A 21,712-nucleotide genomic window follows, 5' to 3' on the forward strand; every position below is an offset into this window, starting at 1 on the left:
ATTTTAATAAGTTTATATGTTTTTACTTCGGAATGGTGTCAATGTGATACCTTAACTAAATTTGGTACTGCGAATTTATACGAAAACGATACCAAACATGGCCTCGTAGCTTTACTGTTGTAGAAGTCAAAATAAAATTGAGAGCCCTAAATTCTTATTACTTGGCCAAACTTGTGTAGAAGGAAAAGGTAAAATAAAAGTCTTCGGCAGGAATATAAGACACAAATATTTTTTTTTTTTGCGTTACTATTTCATTCATCAAATATAAACATACCTTGAATGATTATACTATTCTAGTGAGATCCTCATAGATAAACAAAAACATTTACTTAAAAAATTACAAGGTCGAAATGTCACGGAACTTGTGAGAGTAATATGTGAAAAATAAAAACTTTTATGACAAAAAAAATCTGGACACAATTTAAGAATCACCCAATTGCGTCGAGGAATCATCTGTATTTTTGCTTGTTTCATTACCTCCTCGCTTCTTTTTTGTCCTTTGTATTCTGTAGCAATTTGTTAGATCTGAAAATAAAGATAACTTGCGTCGTCACGGATATCGATTTATAGGTTTTAGGGAGTGCAGAATTCGAAAACGATGATCATTTTATAATCCAAGATGGCGGCTACGTATTTTGTCATAAAAGTGGAATCCAACATAGTCATCATTTTCGAAATCTGCGCCCCCTAAAACCTATAAAACGATATCCATGACGACTTTTATGACATAGTGCATTGCCGCCATTTTGAAATTGAAAATGTTATCATTTTCGAAATCTGCGCCCCCTAAAACCTATAAAACGACATCCATGACGACTTTTATGACATAGTGCATGGCCGCCATCTTGGAATCCAAAATAGTCATCATTTTCGAAATCTGCGCCCCCTAAAACCTATAAAACGATATCCTTGACGACTTTTATGACATAGTGCAATGCCGCCATTTTTAAATTGAAAATGTTATCATTTTCGAAATCTGCGCCCCCCCAAAACCTATAAAACGACACCCATGACGACTTTTATGACATAGTGCATGGCCGCCATTTTGGATTCCAAAATGGTCATCATTTTCGAAATCTGCGCCCCCTAAAACCTATAAAACGACACCCATGACGACTTTTATGACATAGTGCATGGCCGCCATTTTGGAATCCAAAATGGTTATCATTTTCTAAATCTGCGCCCCCCAAAACCTATAAAACGACACCCATGACGACTTTTATGACATAGTGCATGGCCGCCATTTTGGATTTCAAAATGGTCATCATTTTCTAAATCGGGGCCCCCTAAAACCTATAAAACGACATCCATGACGACTTTTATGACATAGTGCATGGCCGCCATCTTGGAATCCAAAATGGTCATCATTTTCGAAATCTGCGCCCCCTAAAACCTATAAAACGACACCCATGACGACTTTTATGGCATAGTGCATGGCCGCCATTTTGGATTCCAAAATGGTCATCATTTTCAAAATTGGGGCCCCCTAAAACGTATAAAACGACATCCATGACGACTTTTATGACACAGTGCATGGCCGCCATTTCGGATTCCAAAATGGTCATTATTTTCGAAATCGGCACTCCCTAAAACCTATATATCGACACCCATCTCGACTTTTATGACAAAGTGTTTTGCTACCATCTGCATGCAAGACATTTCTATTATTTTTACGTACAAAAATGGCCCCCTGTCAACTTTCAATCGAGATTTAATCGATAATTTATTCGATTAATATTCAGATTAATTCAATTTCAATCTATGTTAGGTCGACTAAACTAATCGCGATTAAAATTTGAGAATTAACTTTTTTTATTCCATTAATTAGTCGAATAAACAGTTAATCGATTAATGCCCATCTCTGACCACGGCATTTTTACACTTTGAGAATATCTGAAAACAAATCAACACAAGGAGCCATTTTGCAAATCCAGTAACATACCAGTAACTTTGTTATTACTTTTGACAGCGCGTGTCAAGTGTCAACACAGAGTCGACACAAAGTCGAAACATTGCAACTACTTTGTGACTGCAATATTTCTCAGCCTTAAACCATATTTATACATCATAATTAACAAGTTTCGTAGTATGTAAAGCGTTATTTCTGTTATTTAAGTATAGTATACGCATCGAAGTACTAAAAATGCTTCAAATAATATAGTTATGAACACAGGCACTGAGAAGTAAACAATTTCATTTCCGACTAAACTAAAACAATGTGGTGGCGCGTTGATTATATTACACTTAGTTTATCAAATCACTCGAGCAGTTTAATTCCCCATAATAATTTAAGTCCTATTGTAATATAAATGCAAACAATATATAATTACGTCTTGTAATCCGTTTTAGAGATGGCGTATTAATGTCACTTATTTTTATTTAAGTATTTTTCCATCTGACAGTTTCCATTTGACAGGAACAAAATGAACGAATGAACGAATGATTTTGGCATAAAGTAGTCGCAAACCCGAAACAATGTGTGCACACGGCGACCACACTTTATGTCACTTTGTGTCATGTGTCGACCCTTCCCCATTTCTGGTAACTGTGTCGACACGGCGACGACTCTGCGACTGGAATTGTGACCGAAACAGACGGTGTCGACACAAGATGTGTCAACACCGCGTCGTAACGGCGACTGGAAATGGTTGTATGGGAAGGGAAAGAAGGGACCTCTTACGGAACCCACTGATCTCAATGTATACAACGAGTGTGAGGCATATTGGGCGATTGTAAAGGCGAGCAAAATACGGAAGAGAGTCGGCTCAAACAAACGAATCAAAATACAAAGCCCCGCAAAAGTCAAAGCGGTCACCGCTTAAAGGGTCTTAGCCCATCACAACATGTGCAGTTGCAATAAATGCAAAAAAAGGGTACGCGGCGCGGCTACTTTCACCACGCCGGGGCGCAAGCAATATAATAGAGATGCTGGTAGAGACTTCAAATAATACCAAACAATTGTTTTATAATATCGATACGAGTTGCAAACAAAGAGATACCAAGTATGACCGATAAGATAGGTACCGGAACGGGAAGAGGGTGTCATGGGTCTTTAGCCCTAACTACCAAATCACATTCAAATAACAGTCAATCCAAGTGACACTCTATTAAAATATTTTTCTCTATTTTTTATTGAATTCGTGTTTTTTAAATTAAAGTGATAGTGCAAGTTTCTTATGCTTAAAGTAAATTTGTATGTCGGTGTGCAATCTCGATGTGTTTTTGCGGTTTTCTTGTGCTAGAAGTATCTGTGTTGTGCAGTGCTAAAATCCAATTTTGTATGTCCTAGCGTGCCCTAGCGTGATTAAACTACTGTCGACATCTGATGCTGTAATTGTCTAAAATAATGTAAACAATTTAATAAGTTAATTGCTACGTTGAAAGTGTTGAGTGCGTGTGTATACTCTTTATTATTATTTTATATTAAGTTTATTGTGTCGAGTGCTATTAATGCATTCACTGCCAGTGGCCTAGGAACAAACTTGTATGACGGTGGACGCACATGTGAGTGGATCAACATGGCAGACGACAAAGGCGAATTCATCAAAGCAGCAAGAGAAATATATGAACTGGACGGAACCAGACGAAGAAGAACCATCACCTCGAATCGACGAGCAAACGGCACCTCAAGACGACATCGACCCTACTTGATACAAGATATCTCGAAGACCGAAGCGGAAACGACGCGCAGCAGTCACCAACGCTCTCCTTCGACGACATAAGCTACCCCTCCTACATTCCAATATTGGCTTGAGGCTGCATAGCCGGCTGATTCTATCCCTCTCCCATCCCAGAGCGTGTCACTCCTCACAAATTTCGTCCCCTGGTATGCCGGTTAGACCGGAGCGGGCATGTCCCCGGCTGGGTGTGGCGCAGTCTTGTCTTGTCTTGACGAAATACTTATTTGCCAGGACTATCCGTGACCTGGCCGCAAGGGATACGGCTTGAAAGTTCCTGCTTTGCGTAACATTACATAAATCGTCGTATTAAAACAATGAAAGGTAATAAAATAAAAATACATTGGAACTCTGTTGTGAAAACTAAGTGTAAACTGAAATAAATGTCATATACTAAGAAAAAGTGACCAAGGCCTCCAGTGCCCCAGGCTGGAATCGAACCAGCGTCCTCTGCTATCGCGGCAGGTGCCTGAACCACTCGGCCACCGGGCCACAGCGACATTAGTCAAATTTTCCAAGTATATGCACTTCCTACTGAAGGCTTGTGGCGCCCCCTTCAGTAGGCCACAAGCCTTCAGTAGGAAGTGCATATACTTGGAAAATTTGACTAATGTCGCTGTGGCCCGGTGGCCGAGTGGTTCAGGCACCTGCCGCGATAGCAGAGGACGCTGGTTCGATTCCAGCCTGGGGCACTGGAGGCCTTGGTCACTTTTTCTTAGTATATGACATTTATTTCAGTTTATAATTTATATAGTAGTGTTTCTACTTGTTAAAAACAAATTAAAATATTTTCTGAAAAATAATTTAATTTGTTCAAATACTTCATAGTATAAAACTAAGTGTATTAAATTGAAAATATAAAAATAGGACACTGCTCGTAGTACGAGATTCAAGAACAAAATGAGGGCATTTTCAAGCATGATTGCTATAAGTACCTCGTTGTAAAAAGTTAAATTAAAACAGAATGACAATCCTTCTTTACATGAAAATCACGAAATACATATGAAACACGAATCCGCTCGCCACTCCCGGTGTGCGAGCGGGTTATCGACATATACGCGTGCATAGCGCTATCACCCTCACATATTACCGCGTGCGGATCCACAATATCCACATCAATGTAATAAACGCGTAACTCTAATCTGTCTAAAGAGTTTTTTTATCCCTTCCTGAATTAAGTAACTAGCGTCGTTGAAATTTTAATATTTACCAAGGTACAAAGGTATGGGTAATTTACTTAAAATTCCAAAACTGCTTTATCATATCGGAACATTTTTCGCCAATCATGATTGTAGCAGCGTTTGTATTTGCTCTAACGATTCGCGGCATTATACTAGCATCGGCCACTCTGAGATTCTGAATTCCATGGACTCTTAACTCAGGACTGACGACTGATGTGGCGTCCTCATATGGGCCCATTTTCACTGTTCCAACGGGATGGTACAACGTTGTAGTCAAGTGGCGCGCGAGACAATCGAAGTATTTTGTACTCTTGAAAGCAAAATTTTCGCAACCGGGCAAAGGCACGTAAGCAAGGGATGCATTCAAAGCCTGCAATGTCGGTGTTTCAGCTATCTCTGATACAAATTTCATGCTTGCCACAATGGTTTGCATGTCATATGGGTCGTCGAAATAATTTGAGTATATTAATGGTTTATCTTGAGGAGCAGCACTTCGTAGTTTTAACATTCCGACTGAGTTTGGCTTTAGCAATACAGACCAAAACATAAGCACGGGATATTCTTCGTTTAATTTATTGATTATATTTAACGTGGACTCATCGAATTCGTGAATTTTAAATACATCAAACACCTCATAAAGTTTAGGAGGAAGAACGAGGTGATGAAATTGGATATTGGGCAGCGTGTCATTTAAATCAAAAATATTTACATAAGAAATTACTTCCGTTGGTCCAAGATAGGAGAAGTAACCAGTTTGTTTGGTTAAGTACTCAGTCATCCAAATGCTGAATTCATCTTTGCCAACTTGAGGCATGTCTATTTTGAGGGTAATGAAGTTGGAGACAACTAAATGGTCCTGCAAATGAAATCCTACTGGCAAGTTTTGAACTACTGGTATACTTAATTCCTCTAAATGTTCTTTCGGACCTATTCCAGATAACATTAACAATTGAGGTGTATTAATCGAACCGGCCGAAATTATAATTTCTCTTTGCGTAAAAATATTATATGTTTCTCCTTCTTGTTGAATTTCAATTCCTATAGCTTCGTTAGTATCTGCATTGAAAATGATTTTAGAGACCAGTGTTTTCTTCATTACGTACAAATTACTTCTTTCTTTGGCTGGTGTCAGGAATGCCCGCGCTGTACTCTGACGACGTCCTTTATACGCAGTAGCTAATGTCTTCAAAGCCCCGACGGTATCCTTTCCAGACAGATCATACACAGTCGGTACTCCCATTTCATTATATGCGTTTAAAAAAACATCACTATAAGCATGTGATCCTGAATGTCTTCCTATGTTAAGAAGTCCATCTTCATTGTGAAATTTGTCTTTTTCTTCAAGTGATATATCGTCGTCGTGCAATGCCTCACTTTTTTTGAACAATGACAATACATCTTCATAACTCCAGCCATCGTTCCCCATGTCTCTCCATTCGTTGAAGTCTTCTCTGTGCCCGCGGACATAAAACATGGCATTTATGCTGCTGCTTCCTCCCAAAGCCTTTCCTCTTGGCCAGTAACACTGGTTATTTTGGGAACTAAGGCAATAACTTTGTGATGGCTCTGTCCTATATTCCCAATCATTTTTCGAGTGAAATGTGTTAAAGAAGTCACCAATGAGCTAAAACATACAATAATTAAATGTTGAGAAGTTTCATTGTAAATACTTATTTAATGTAAGTAATGTAACCTCCACCCAGCAGCAGCACAGCGTAGGACGTCCACCCACAAGATGGACAGACGACCTTGTTAAGGCCGCCGGAAGTCGCTGGATGCGGGTCGCTTCCAACCGGTACGAATGGAGGTCCAAGGGGGAGGCCTATGTTCAGCAGTGGACGTCTTATGGCTGAGATGATGATGATGATGATGAATGTAACCTCCGTCTATGTATATTATTTTTCACCACACCAACTGGTAAAGGCTCTCTTGATTGTTCAAAAGCCGATAGCAAAGTTGCATTTTATTCACCTGTGAGGCAAAGTAATCAAATGAAAATTTTGAGTTTTTTTCTTTTGTTTGCTATTTGAATTGACTTTTAAATGATGATTTTGAACGATAATTATTTAATTACATTCATTTGGATTTGATTTGGTTTGTTTTTGTTTGATATCTTACAGGTAATATTTTCTTCGGGTTCGTGTGGTGAAAAATTTTGTGTTTCACTCGGGGGCAAATTTTGTTTAACCCTCGTACTTTGAAACCCTCACAACGCTCATGATTCCATTTTCCGAACCACAACTCGCAACGAGCGTAGCGAGTGGTTCAATTTTGGAATCTTTCGCTTGCTCGGGTATCAATACTAGCACGCGGTTAAACAACAACTTTGCCCCCTTGTAAAACATATAACTAGGTATTAATAGCACTCGGATAGTTTCTTTAATAAACTACCTCGGTATCCAAAGTGGGGTCATCGCCTGCTTCTACTAAAAGTATTCTCCAGTCTGGATTTTCGGATAGTCTACTGGCTATAACAGAACCTGCCGAACCAGCCCCAACTATAATAAAATCAAATGTTGGATCTGAAACAATCATAAGTATTAACGGCTAAGTGCAACGATATAGTTTGATTTACAAACTGGAAATATATTCATCAATCGGTCAAAATGTGTCACCAAATATTTTGCACTAAAATCAGCATACAGCGTTACAGACGTGGTCTTTAACAGTTAGACAGTATTAAATACCTAGTTCTCTTTATCACCACGGTTATCCTATTACATATCATAAAATAGATGTATACTAAATATTACAAACAAATATCCGAATTTCCAAATTCACGTGTCCCTTATACAAGTATACTTTCCTTTTAATAATGGCTCCTCTACACTACACGATGCGCCAGCGCCGGCCACTCCAAGGGACGCAGCCATGCGGTAGAATGAGATAGCAATATCACTTGCTCTAACGCATTAATGCGTCCCTTGGAGTGGCCGGCGGTGGCCCATCGTGTAGAGGAGCCATCACAAAATGAGCAGTTGTTACCTGCTAGTACTTCCTCGGATCGGTCAGGTGGCCATTGCTGAGGAGTTGTCAGAGCACAATGTGCAGCGATGACTGTGCTTACGACGGATGCAAACGTAAACCCACTGCTTTGTACAACTTCTGAAGCAAGCCATGGCAGGGTTTCATTGCAGGGCCACAAATCCATAACCACAGAAAAAAATCTCTGATGTATTGAGGTGTGCAATAAAGAGTATTTGTATTGTATTGTATGTCCAATACAGTGCTCGACCGATCTTCAAATGATGATGCGTGCTTTATTAGCCGTTGTTAAATAAAGATGTCGTTAAATTGACCGTACCTAATGATATAATCTGGGCGCATTTCGTAGATAAGGGTGTATTATCTTATCTACTGTACTAACAATAATGAACACAAGTTTTGGAAAAACAAAGGATGATTTAATGCGACAAAAAATATCCTTACTATGACTACATATCGTCTATTACGAGGACGAATAGACGGCCTCAACCTCAACATTATATGTATATTTTAGTAAAACATTATTTTTTTTACATCGCTAAAATTAAATGAAAAAATGCCTTTCTAATAATTAAATGTTGGAATTCGTTAAATCTTTCAATGATTTAAAAACATTGATATCCGCGATCCCCGGCACGCACAGCCATCTCGCTCACACTTACGCTCACTGACAGTGACAGAAGAACCTGAAGCCACGGGGCCTTAAGTGATCACGTAATTGATTGTAACTAGCTTCATTAAAAACCATTCGCCGTGGAGTTCGCAAATTATCGACTAACATAATAAGGTAAATACCACGGTATTGTGAATGAGCACGCTCTAAGTTACATGATTTGATTTTTAGGGTCCTGTACTTACCTCAAAAGTAAAAAACGGAACCCTTATATGATCACTTTGTTGTCCGTCTGTCTGTCTGTCTGTCTGACAAGACCCTTTATCTCGGGAACGCGTTGAGGTATCGATACCTCGATACCTACATTCCTTTGAAGCTGTGAAAAAATAATCTAACTTTACGTAAAAAAAAGATACGGCCGTTTATGCCGCAAAAAAACGTACCTATATTTCGACACTTTCAAGGGAATCAAAATGTATAGGGTACTTTCTGTTGACCTAGAACTATGAAATTTGGCAAGTAATATCGTCTGATGCTACAATAGAAGTACAGGGGAAAACTGAAAACTATACATGTGTAATTATAATTGTATAGGTACTTATTATTCGAAAATATTACAATAAATTGCTTTTATGTAGATATTAAAATCAAGCTAGTGAACCTGAGGGCCTACCGGCGAACCACGTCCGATGTGTTGCCTCGCTGTCACACTTACGTACGAATTTACAAGTGCGACAGACAGGACACAAGTCGACCGTAGTTCGCGGTAGTAGGGCTTGCAATATCGGACGGTTTCCAATTCTGGAACTAATTTTCGATATTGGGTCCCAATTCCGGAATTCCGGAACTGGTTCCGGAATTAGGGTTAATCATATTTCTATTCGATTTCTTAATAAAAAACAACAAAAAATGTTAAATTCTGATACTTTACGTTTATTAAAGACAGTATTGTTGTAGTGGAATTTCATTTGCAATATTATTAATCGAAAAATGTTAATAAATTGAGTAGTGCCGTCTTCGCATCTCTTATTTTAGCACCTTATTACTATGATCATTTTCATCAGCTTTTATTCACTTCAATGATGCGGCGTATTTATTTGGGGAAACTACGAATGCTGGCAAAACCATTTGATGTCTAAGTTTACGAAGATGAAGGTCCTGATAAGGTTCCGATCTCGGTAAGGGCATTTATTGTGTTAAGGTATAACGATTATTGATTCCTGGGTTAAGGGTGTTTTTTTATGTACATATTAAAGTACTTATTCGGCTATATCTATGTATATTTATGCATTGCCGCCCTATTTATTATTACTAGTGCCCAAACCCCAAGTCATTAGCGCTTCATTACAGCCAGGTGAGAAAAAGAAGCGTCAAGTAAAATACCTGATTGCTTTTTCTTATTAAGTGTAAAATAATAAAATCCGAAATCTGCCATTGAGGAAATTTATTTCTGAATTGATAATAAAATATCCAAATATGTATAAATTTTAATTCAATGGTTTCGCGTAGGTAGGATTTTGGGAAAGTAAATGTATGTATGGTAGGTATGGTGTCCTTAAACCACGTCCAAGACCACCGGTGGACGGGCAGCAGCGTCCCTCAAATTCCGGTGTACTCGACTGCGATCGCCAACCCGCCTGCCAAGCGTGGCGATTATGGCATTCACCCCCCAAAAAGGGGGAGGCCTATGTTCAGCAGTGGACGTCTTATGGCTGAGATGATGATGATGATGAAATGTATGGCTTTGCTTGAGCAAGTATCAAAAGTTAAAAAAATCGATGATTAAGTTAATGAGGCATGGCATGTTAATGTATGCTGCTAGACATCAGACTTTTGCCAGCCACGGCTAATACCACCAATAGTGTAGTTTCTTGGCAATTTTCAATAGTAAACGTACTAAAATTTAATAAAAGGATTTAAATCCAATTCCGGAATTTTCGATATTTAGTGGTCTCAATTCCGGAATTGTAATATCGGAAAATTTGTCCGAAATTCCGGAATTTCGAAATTCCGGAATTCCGGAATGCAAGCCCTACGCGGTAGGCCCTCAGACTACCGCGAAAACCGAAATTCGCAAATTGTAGGGATCTTTCTCTTTTACTAGCATGAAGTCGTAATAAGAGTGACAGAGAAAGATGCCTGCAATTTGCGAACTTCGATTTTCGCGGTTGCCCTAGCTGAACCTGTAATTCCAAAATTGTAAAATAATTAAATAAATTCAAAGTCGCTCAGCGAGCTATGGAAAGGGCTATGCTCGGAGTCTCTCTGAGGGATCGTATTCGAAATGAAGTCATCCGTCAGAGAACTAAAGTCGTCGACATAGCCCACCGGATTAGCAAGCTGAAGTGGCAGTGGGCCGGTCATATTAGCCGTAGAACCGATAACCGTTGGGGTAGGCGAGTTCTGGAGTGGAGACCGCGCATCGGCAAACGTAGTGTAGGACGCCCTCAGACTAGATGGAGCGATGACCTTCGCAAGGCGGCTGGCAAGAGCTGGATCAGAGTTGCCGCAAATCGTGCTCAATGGCGTGCAATAGGAGAGGCCTATGTCCAGCAGTGGACGAGAGTAGGCTGATGATGATGATGATGATGATGATGAAAATAATTCCACAAATAGAATTGTCTTTTAACAGTTAAGTAGATAGACAGTACCCAACTAAATACAAAGGGGTAGAGTGATAATACGTTTAGTTGACCGTTTGATGCAGGGTGATTCAGGAGGACCACTGGTATGCAAAGATACCGGAGACCCGAACGACAGAGGCTACGGAGTAATTGTCGGGGTGGCGTGCGGGTTACGCGACCCGACGTAACCGTCACGACAGCTTCTTCACGAGGGTCACCAGTTACTTGAGATTCCTCAGTGGAAACGAAGCAACGATAACCACGCCTGTGTTTTGTATTGTTCTACTCTCGCAAATTATATATGTAATTATAATATGAAAGAATTACTGTTTATTTATTTCTTTCCAACTTGTTTGTTTTATTGCCACTGTTCATTATTTAAATGCTGTGTACTTTCCGTGATTCACTCGTCCATGGCCCCGCCGGAAGACCAGCGTTGGCCCATCCAGGCTAACACCATGCCGAGTCGGGACCATTTCGTGGCTATAATATTACTTGTTATGTTAATGTAATGATATGTGTTGTAATGTTAAGTGTAAGTTTTATTTTTGTACCTCTTTTTTTACTTTTTTTTATCTGTTACCCATTTCTTTATGCCACGAATAAACTATTTTTATTTCTATCAAACTTTAATTGACATTTTATTTTGATTTTCTAACTAAACAACTGCTAGATATATGCATAGAGTACAGTGAAACCAGAATATTGTCACTATTGTGACCTTAGCCATTGGACAAACCCTGAAATCCCACGTACGGTTACTTCTCAGAAATGCTCTAACGGTAATATGTGACGTTCCACCGGAAAAGGTACCTTATGAGGGTTTCTAGTTTCGGAGATATGAAATGTTTTGTAAAGAGGTGAAAAAATGCTCAATTTTTTTTTATTGTGTGATCTGAAACCTTAATGCGTAACGTTTGTTTACCTGTTTTTATTTTTGTTATAAGTTAGTTATAAGCCTAGTAATGTCGTCTCAGAGTTTAGTAGAAAAGGTACCTTATGGAAAAAAGATTGAAAATTCCCTATAAAACTAGTCAATACGGGAAAAGAAGTTTGGTAGAGAACTGTATTAGCATTCTGCAAAACTAATTTGATAATTTCCGTTCTGGTTGGGGCGCCTCGCAAATATTATAACCGTACATAGACCGACATCACAAATCCAAGTAGCCTGCTATTATACCAAAGTTACTCTCGTCAAGTCTTTCTTAACTAGAATAATCTTCATTTGGTTTGGTCGCATGCAGTAAATCAGCCATTGGTTTGCTGAAAAATGCCAATACCCGACGCATTACCTTATGGAATATCCGAGGTTATTGAACCTCAATGCCGCTTATCTTCAATAGCAACCGAAATATATTATTGATAAGAAATAGACGATTTATACCATCTTGACCCCAAAATATTATTAGTTTATCCTAAAGCCGACCACTGACTAACAGGCGGCCAGACGATATCGGCCTGTCAGTTAGAACAAAAATTTGACAGTTCCGAACAACTGACCGGCCGATATCGTCCGGCGGACTGTTAGTCAGTGGTCGGCTTTACTGTTCCATCATCATTATGCCTCATCATGTAACTTAATCACAAGGTACCTTTTCATTACATACAAATTATTGGTCTTTTTAAGATTATTATGACGAAGAACTAATTAAATTTGGGGCAGTTTAATGTAAATTAATATTTTCTATTCATAAAAGATAAACTGTAATATGATTGATATTTTGTAGTGATGTATTATTAGATTTATTTCCATAAGGTACCTTTTCGTAAATGTATGGAGCAAATACTGTTATTGTTATGTAAGTTTAAAGTGGCATAAGGGGTTAAATATAGTATTTAGTTGGGGTTTTAGGATTTATTTCATTTGAATGACAGAATTTCTTTCATATGTGCTCAGAAAAATTGATTGTGTGTCACATTAAAAGTAAAAATATTCAATTTTGTGATTTTATAGGAAAAAGTCAGAAAATACATTTTCACCTCTAAATTGGGATTTGGTTTTTGCTTAAACTGTCTGTCAGTGTCGTTTTCTAATAGATAAAATTTAAATCTTGAGAGCTCATTGCAATCAATCGTGAAAATGAAATAAAACTTTATTTTCAAGAGATTGGTTAGTATACACATAAATCAGTCGATATCAAAAGTTTCTATTTCCATTACAGAACAAGTCGCAATATTTTTTTAATCTCAGATATATAAGGTATTATTATTTGTACTCAACTATGTAACTTACTTCAGGAACATAGTTTTTTAGGCGGCTAAACTTAAAACTTCTCTATCGTAAAGTTGCTCATTTCACAACATTATTTTCAAAAAATCATATCTCTGTAACTACGCAACCTAGAAGGTTGATCTTTTGTGTTATCGATAGCTTATTTATTGTAGATTACTGGGGTATGCATAACTCCATACCCGCCATAAGGTACCTTTGACCGTGGGACGTCACAATATTTTTTTAATTAGAACAAAAGATAAAAAAAAAATCACAAAAGTTATTTCCAATAATCGACAACAAAAAGAAACATACTGTATTAATCATTGGCAGTGATTTTGACAATTTGTTTGAATTTGTGCGGCAATGATGACATTTGTCAAAAGTCAGAATCTTATTAATGTCATAAATGAAAAAGATAATCAAAACGGTCGAAGAAGGTTTCATTATATTAATTACCTCAGGAGCTACTAACACATACGTAATTTGTTAATTTCTTCGTAACCGCTACACCGATTGTTATGATACTTTGTATACTGGTTCTAAATACCGTAATGCATATGTACATTTCGGCATTGCCCAATGGCTAGGGACACCCTGTATATGTGATAATAGTACCTAGGTATTACGATACAAGTGCTAAAAAGTAGGAAATTCACAACGAGTGGCAATAAATTAAAACACGACCGAAGCGATTGTTTTTAAGGCGCTCTTATACTCGAGTTTTACGTTTTCAAGGGGGTGAAGCAGACGCGTGGTAGAACGGGCAGGCGGGCGCCCCGCGCGGCGCACCGCACCATTCCCGCGCGGCACGTCTACGTCCTTATTCTGACGACATCGGTATTCTGAATTGTCAGTTCCGGGATTTTTAGTTCGTCAATTAATATTGAATAAGATTTATTAGTAAATTCGAATTTTGATGAGTACTTAATGAAATTAAAAACCGGACAAGCGCGAGTCGGACTCGCCCACCGAGCCCACCGAGGGTTCCGTACTTTTTAGTATTTGTTGTTATAGCGGCAACAGATATACATCATCTGTGAAAATTTCAACTGTCTAGCTATCACGGTTCGTGAGATACAGCCTGGTGACAGACGGACGGACAAACGGACGGACAGCGGAGTCTTACTAATAGGGTTCCGTTTTACCCTTTGGGTAGGGAACCCTAAAAATGGTAGGTAAGACGGTGAGTGTACCTAAATAATTATTAATTATATACAATATGAGTGTATACTCGACTGATCATGTTTTTGTAAAAATCGATTTCTACTGGCAAAACATATTACTTTTTGGCAACCGGGTTTTTTAACCTAATTAGACCCCGCTGAATCCGAATTTGCCGGTTGCTTGATCGAATTTTTGACTGGAAGTGAGATATTTGATATTAAAGGTCCCTTTTTTTAGTTTTTCGTAAATAACTCGTAAACGGTGGCCAATATAAAAAAAAATAACTAATAATCTACACAAAATTTTCAATAAAAAAAGATTCAGTACATTTTTAGCAGGGATCAATATTTAAAAAGATAATAAAGAGGGAAAGTTAATTATAATAAATTCTAAGGTTCCTTGTTTTTATTTTTTCGTTAATAATTTGAAAAGTATGACTCAGCAAATACAAATTTTACACAAATAATAAACATAAAATTTCCTACAAGAAACATGTAGAACACTTTTCGCTAGGATCAATATTTAAAAAGACAAAGCATCCGGTAAGTCAATTATAATCAATTTTAAAATCCCTTTTTAGTTTTTTGTAAATAACTCGTAAACGGTGTCCCATAGCAAAATAGGTTTTTATAAATAAATAATCTCCATAAAATTTTCTGCGAAAAACATCTGAACACTCTTCTCTAGGATCAATATTTAAAACGATATTAAAGGAAGAAAGTTAATCACAATCCGTGTAGTAGGTCGCTTTTTTTTCGTAAATAACTCGTAAACGGTGCCCCCGTTGCAAAAAAATATTATACAAAAATATTGAACATAAAATTGTCCACAAAAAAGGTTTTGTACACTTTTTCGCTACGATCAATATTTAATGAGGTATTAAAGGGGGTAAGTTAATTATAATCAATTTCCAGGTCCCTATTTTAAGTTTTTCGTAAATGACTCGTAAACGGTGGCCCATAGCAAAATAGGTTCTTAATGTTAATTAACCCCCTTGGCTAAAAAGTGGCCTCCATGTTTAAAATTCATTTGTTTACGTAAGATGTCCGTCTTTGGGTCACGAATTTACATGTGTGTACCAAATTTCAACTTAATTGGTCCAGTACTTTTGAAGAAAATGGGCTGTGACAGACGGACAGACAGATAGACAGTTGCACGAGTGATCCTATAAGGGTTCCGTTTTTTTCCTTTTGAGGTACGGGACCCTAAAAACTAAAAAAAGTGACATGTGAATTGATTGTAATGAACTTTCTTCCTTTAATATGGTTTTAAATATTGATCCTAGAGAAAAGTGTTCAGATGTTTTTTGCATGAAATTTTATGTAGATTATTTATTAATAAAAACCTATTTTGCTATGAGACACCGTTTACGAGTTATTTACGAAAAACTAAAAAAAGGGACCTTTAATATCAAATATCTCACTTCCAGTCAAGAATTCGATCAAGCAACCGGCAAATTCGGATTCAGCGGGGTCTAATTAGGTTAAAAAACCCGGTTGCCAAAAAGTAATATGTTTAGCCAGAAGAAATCGATTTTTACAAAAATGTGACCAGTCTAAATTATTCAATTTGATTAATTTTATAGCCTTTTAAAATATGTTTACACAATTTATCAATCGTGACTGAATTCCGGATTGGTTAGATGGGTGTGTGCCTTTGCTGCCCAACTTGTTATAAAATGACAATATGACGGACGAATGTCTGAAATGTCACCGTATTTAAGAATTATTTTGCTTTTCTTCGTAAGTATGTTGAAAAACATTGTGTGTATAACATATTTGCATATTTATACTGTGATTACCCATTTTATGAAACGTCCGCTAAACTAGCACAGGTCCGACGCTGACAGTGGTCACGGGCGTACTGGCGTGAGGAATAGGCGCAAGGTATTGCCGCGTAGGGTGTAATTTAGTAGGCAAAATGTTGAATTCATCAAATGATGAATGAAAAAATTAACGTATCGATTAAAGGACAAGCAATAATGAAGATTTACTTAAAAGCTATCGACTGAAGTAAGTTTCATATACATTTTCGTCCTAGTACTTCTAACATAAGGAAATAAAGACAGTGTTAGGCATGTTTTCAACTTAAGATTCTATCGAGAAAATAATGAGCCTTCGTGTTTCTGACAAGCAATAACGTAGTTCAAGGACTGAAGTTATACATACTAGAAAATAATGCATGAAATCCTTGTAAAAGTCTGTAAATATGGTGACAAAAAAGTGCATTTTACTACACACCGCGCCTTAATCGACTCTAGTTTTGAACTAATCGCACTTGTATCGTCCGTGTAGGCAAAGACATATGTAACTTCGTATAAGATGAATACCTAAAGTCTAAGGAAAAAACGTGCCTCGGAAATCAAGAAAAAGTCATTCTCGGATAGATGGCACACACACCTTTGGCCTATGCTCGGCTAGATGGCGTGACGACACCGTTTCATATTTAACAATTTTAACACATAGATATCAGTGAATGATCATGGGTCAAAATAATATACAAATAATAAAATCATTTATCCATATACATACATTTTTTGATAATTTTATACGTTTTCATTTTGAGTTTTAATCGTGTGTCGATAGATGGCAGTAAATTTACTGTGACTACAAAATTTACTATGACAGGACCCCTCTATACTATCTATTCTCTTTGGTGTAGGTATGGTTATTTAAATTTTCGGCATAGGCACGTAAAGAGCGGTGGTGGCCGAGTGGGTATATCCGACTTTCAGTCCGGAGGTCGCGGGTTCAAATCCGGGCTCATACCAATGAGTTTTTCGGAACTTATGTATGAAATATCATTTAATATTTACCACTAGCTTTTCGGTGAAGGAAAAACATCGTGAGGAAACCTGCATACATCTGCGAAGAAATTCAATGGTGTATGTGAAGTCCCCAATCCGCATTGGGCTAGCGTGGGGACTATAGCCCAAGCCCTCTCGCGCATGAGAGGCCTGTGCCCAGCAGTGGGACGTATAAAGGCTGAATTATTATATTATTATTATATATATACGTAAAGTGCTAATTAAAGTGAAGTGTAAAATAAGTTTTACGAAACTTGTTACAGTAAGGAAGAAATAGTTATTGAATAAATTTGTCTTTATTTTATTTTACAGCTTGAATAATAGGTTAAATAAATAATTAAATAGGTGTTACATATATTTTTTTGTGAAAATACAAGAACTAAACAATAACAATGTTAATCTATCTAATACCTTTAATCGTGCTGTTAGCGACGCTGCGACAAGACGCGGATAATTGTAAATTAGATTAAGATCAAATTCGATTAAGACTGTATTCTCAATAAAGATTTATTTGATAGGTAGGGAAAACCGCGATTAGATTGTCAGTAGTCATAATCATAAGTATTCAAAATATCCGTTATTTAAGTCGTAGGTTCGTAATAAGTTTTAGGTCATACAGTAAGTTAGGAAAAACAAAGTTAAACCTATTTCCCAATTCCCAAGTAATCACTATAAACTTGGTAAAATAATGTAGGCTCTGTCATTGGTTAACCAAAGAAAGGCGGACCAAGACAAGGAAGTCTCAATATGAAAGGGACAGACTGACCGCTTCTCATTGGTCGGCCAAATTCGAGCTCAACGCTCCGATACAGCGTAATTTTCACTTAGAAACATACACGTTACATTAATTAATTCGTAACCTGTTAAAATTACATCATAACAATATTTGTAGATATTATAGGTCGTTAGCCTAGTCACCTAGTTAGATAAGAATCATAAGGCAGTCACAGGTAGACAAAGGCCTGCGAGTCGGCAAAGGGCCATAAACCATCCATTGTATTCATTTCGGCCGCTTTCCTATCTATTGTAAACCAAGTCGTAAGGACTAGTGAACTTGTTATCGTTTGTTTTTATAACTAATGAACGTAGTTAACTATTTGTAATAGTTTTAAGTCAGTAATTAATCAGATGTATGTAATATGAGTCGCAGAACGATAGCGAGATAATAAAAATTCACCCGAAAATGACCGTATGACGTAATCGACCAATCACAGGCTGATTAATTCCGCGAATTAAGACATGATTTTATCTCCCTATCGTAGGTGACTCTCTTTCTTGATTTTTCGTATAAAAGTAAGACGGAACCGCTTCGGATCGTACAGTACACCAGGAGCAGCCGAAAAGGAAAAACCAAAAGGAAAAAAACCAAAGGAAGAAAACCAAGGAAGACCTGAGGGATCCGAAGCTGTACCGCCTAATCGTTGTAGGAGTATTTTTATATTTGTACCGCGTAAATAAAAGTCAGTTTTTTTAAATCGTGTAGTTTATTCCTTAACGCGAGGCGGTTGAAGATATTCGTCGAGGGCTTCGCACATGGGCATCTAGTAGGCTGGGGCGACTGCGGTTTCGAGCGAGGCGCCAGTAGACCAGTTACCTTCTCCAACTGCTATCGTCGGCTATATTGGGCGTTGAGAGTTCAATATTTTCTGGTCCTTCGAGCCGGATCTACTGTCAGCGCACCGGGACGTCGTGCTCAAGTCTACAGTTGCTGCGAAGAAACGTCACAAATGACCGATAAAATGGTCGGTACGCGTTCGCGAAAGGCTGCGTCGATGCAGAGCGACGAAGATAGGCGGCGTTACCTAGCGGAGGGCGCGGCGGCGGCTCAGAGGGCTGCCCGCGCGGACGCCGAGAGGTCAGAGGGCGCCGAAGCGGCGCGCCCCCTCCTCACCCCTGTAACGTCGTCCGACGCGCTCAGCGAGCGTCCGCGCGCCGCTAGCGCCGAGCCGTTTGGCGTAGCGGCCGCACCACAGCACTCCCTCAGGGCGGACGACTTCACGAGGCCACCGGGGTCTCCCTCGCAAGTAAATACACTGCTGTGGAGCAGAGAGCTCCGCAAGCGGTTACGACGACTTGCGAGGCCCACACCGTTACCACTGCGACGGGCGAGAACGAAACTTAAGGACGTCGCAGCTGCGCAGCAGGGAGGCACTATGGAGTCGAGCACTCCGTATGCACCTGCCCCTACTCAGTCCGTGCACTCATGCGCTAGTATGGTCATCGAGGCAAGGCTATCTCAAGTGGAGCTTGAGGCGAGCGAACGTCTAGCAGAAATTCAGCGAAAAGAGTTGCGGATCGAAGCCGACTTAATAAAGAAGAGGCTAGAGGCGCAGAAATCACAGATTATAGCGGAAGGAAGCACGGGCGCAGTCTCAGATGCGGGTGACGTCGAGCCACAACAGAAACGAATCCTGAAGTGGATGGACGACTCTCAGGATGACAAGACTATAACCGAGCCAGCTAAGAAGAGGTTAGCCAACGAGCCACCACCGGACTACGAGACTCCTAGACGGCCTCTGCGGGACGAGCGACATATGCGACGCCGCTCACCGAGCCGCGAGGAACGTCAACGGCGATCGGAATCGCCACCGGAGGAGCCCCGTACGCCGCACACGGCGCGTACGCAACACACGCAGGAAGGCACAGTTGCGGAGTCTATGCTGCATTTGTTCGAGAAGATGCAGTTGGCGGCTCGTCCGGCACCTAAAGATATCTTCGAGCTACCTCACTTCTACGGAGATGTGAGCGAATGGCGAAGCTTTTACAATACCTACATCGAGACATCGAAGCGCTACAAGTTCACCGACTACGAGAACGTTGCAAGACTGCGTATGGCTTTACGCGGGGACGCTAAGATGTGCGTGTCACATGTCCTGTCTACAGCTACTCGTCCAGACATGGTTATACGTATTTTGAAGAAGCAGTTTGGCCGAAGCGAGGTGCTTTTGGATAAAGCAATCGAGGACCTACGAAGGCTGCCACCGTTGGGGCCGAGCGCGAACGACCTCAATACGTTTGCGATCAAGATTATGAACGTCGTATCTACTATCATGGACATAGATAGAAGACACTACGCCGACAATCCGATGCTGATACGGGAAGTAACCGATCGATTATCGCCTCATCTACGAAGCAGATGGTGCGACTACGCCAACAGACATCGCGATACCGACGACCCCGAGATCCTGCAGTTGGCTGATTTTCTGATGGAAGAGAGCGAGCTAGAGATGTCATTCTGTCACGCGCGCGCACCAGCGAAGCGCGCGCAGGGACCGATGACAGCACCGTACGCGCGCGCGCCTGGCGCTAGACTGAACGCGCCCGATGGATGGATAATCTTGCGATACCTCGAAGGAGGTATGCGTGGCCGCGCCCGCCTTCCGGCTGTGACGGCTGATTCGGGTCGCTCCCCACCTCGTGGGGAGGTCAAACGTCATCATTTTGGGGATGACAGTGCTTCTGTTGTGAGGTGGGTTTCTGTGCGTCCATGTTGCTGGCAGACGCGCTGGTGCTGCAGGAGATGGAGCTGTGGTGGTCGTCCAAGGTCGTGCGGGCGGTTAAGCCCGCTACGGCGATGGTGTCTGTAGATGTAGTCGTGCGGGTGGTGTGTCCCGCTCCGGCTGAGGTGCTAGAGGTGTAGGGTCATGGGCGAGCGGCGCATCTTGTCCGAACGGCGATGGTGTCTGCAGTTGTAGAGTAGTAGCGTCCATAGTCGTGCGGGTGGTGTGGCCCGCTACGGCGATGGTGTCTGAAGTTGTGGGCGCCATCGGGATGGGACGTCGTGAGTCCGCTGCGTCGATGGTGCTTTGTTGCTGGAGCCTGTGTTGCCAAGATGGTAAGCGTGACACACACGACTTCGTGGCATGGCACGAAGTATACGTGCGGTCACGACGGCGGCGCGGTGCGAACTCGAGTCGAGTCATGTCATTAATCGTCCGACTATGTCGAACGCGCCCGCGCCGCGCTATCCCATCCCCACTCCAGCTCCGGCCGCAAATCGATGCAGCGGAGGGCAGAAGGCGACGTATGCGGCTCGACAAATCACAGCGAAGAGCACGTGTTTGTACTGCGGTGGCAATCACATTACTACAGATTGTCGCAAGCTGGCCGCACAGAGTATAGGCGCTAGATGGGAATGGGCAAGACTCAATCGTATATGCTTCAGATGTATGGATGCGAAACATTTGAAGTCGCAATGCAACGCGAAAGGGTGCGGCGTGACAGGCTGCCCGCACACGCATCACCGTTTGCTGCACACCGAGCCTACACAGGCGAACAACAGCAGTGGGGCTACAATAGCGGTAGCTCAGTCGACGCATCGAGCGGTCGCCTCACCGAGAGTGACGTCATCGTTTGCGGCAGCGGCCGAAACGGAGTCGCGGCCTACAGAACGAGAGGACAACGATCCGCGCGTCTACGTGTCGTCAACCCCAAACTTCAACGTGCT

The 21,712-nt window shown here is 40.4% G+C and overlaps 2 protein-coding genes across 3 annotated transcripts in view; one reads left to right on the top strand and one right to left on the bottom strand.

The window, feature by feature from the left end:
• The window catches only part of LOC134794307 (chymotrypsin A-like), a 188,326-nt gene extending 176,739 nt beyond the window's left edge, over positions 1-11,587 (top strand). For both annotated transcript variants that reach the window (XR_010144656.1, XM_063766071.1), the window contains one exon: positions 11,164-11,587. Coding sequence is in view for 1 of the 2 variants with exons in the window: in XM_063766071.1 (XP_063622141.1) it covers positions 11,164-11,268 (105 nt within the window). In the remaining variant the exon portion in view is untranslated. The remainder of the gene's footprint in view (positions 1-11,163) is intronic.
• On the bottom strand, positions 4,755-8,028 carry LOC134794287 (glucose dehydrogenase [FAD, quinone]-like). Its single transcript, XM_063766044.1, has 3 exons — positions 7,844-8,028; positions 7,250-7,380; positions 4,755-6,482 (listed from the first exon to the last, which is right to left on the bottom strand). The coding sequence occupies exons 1-3, from the start codon at positions 8,007-8,009 to the stop codon at positions 4,911-4,913; spliced, it is 1,869 nt and encodes a 622-aa protein (XP_063622114.1). The 5' UTR covers positions 8,010-8,028; the 3' UTR covers positions 4,755-4,910.
• Positions 11,588-21,712: the final 10,125 nt, after the last annotated feature.

This window comes from Cydia splendana, chromosome 10 (genome assembly GCF_910591565.1).
Source record: "Cydia splendana chromosome 10, ilCydSple1.2, whole genome shotgun sequence".
Taxonomy (NCBI): domain Eukaryota; kingdom Metazoa; phylum Arthropoda; class Insecta; order Lepidoptera; family Tortricidae; genus Cydia; species Cydia splendana.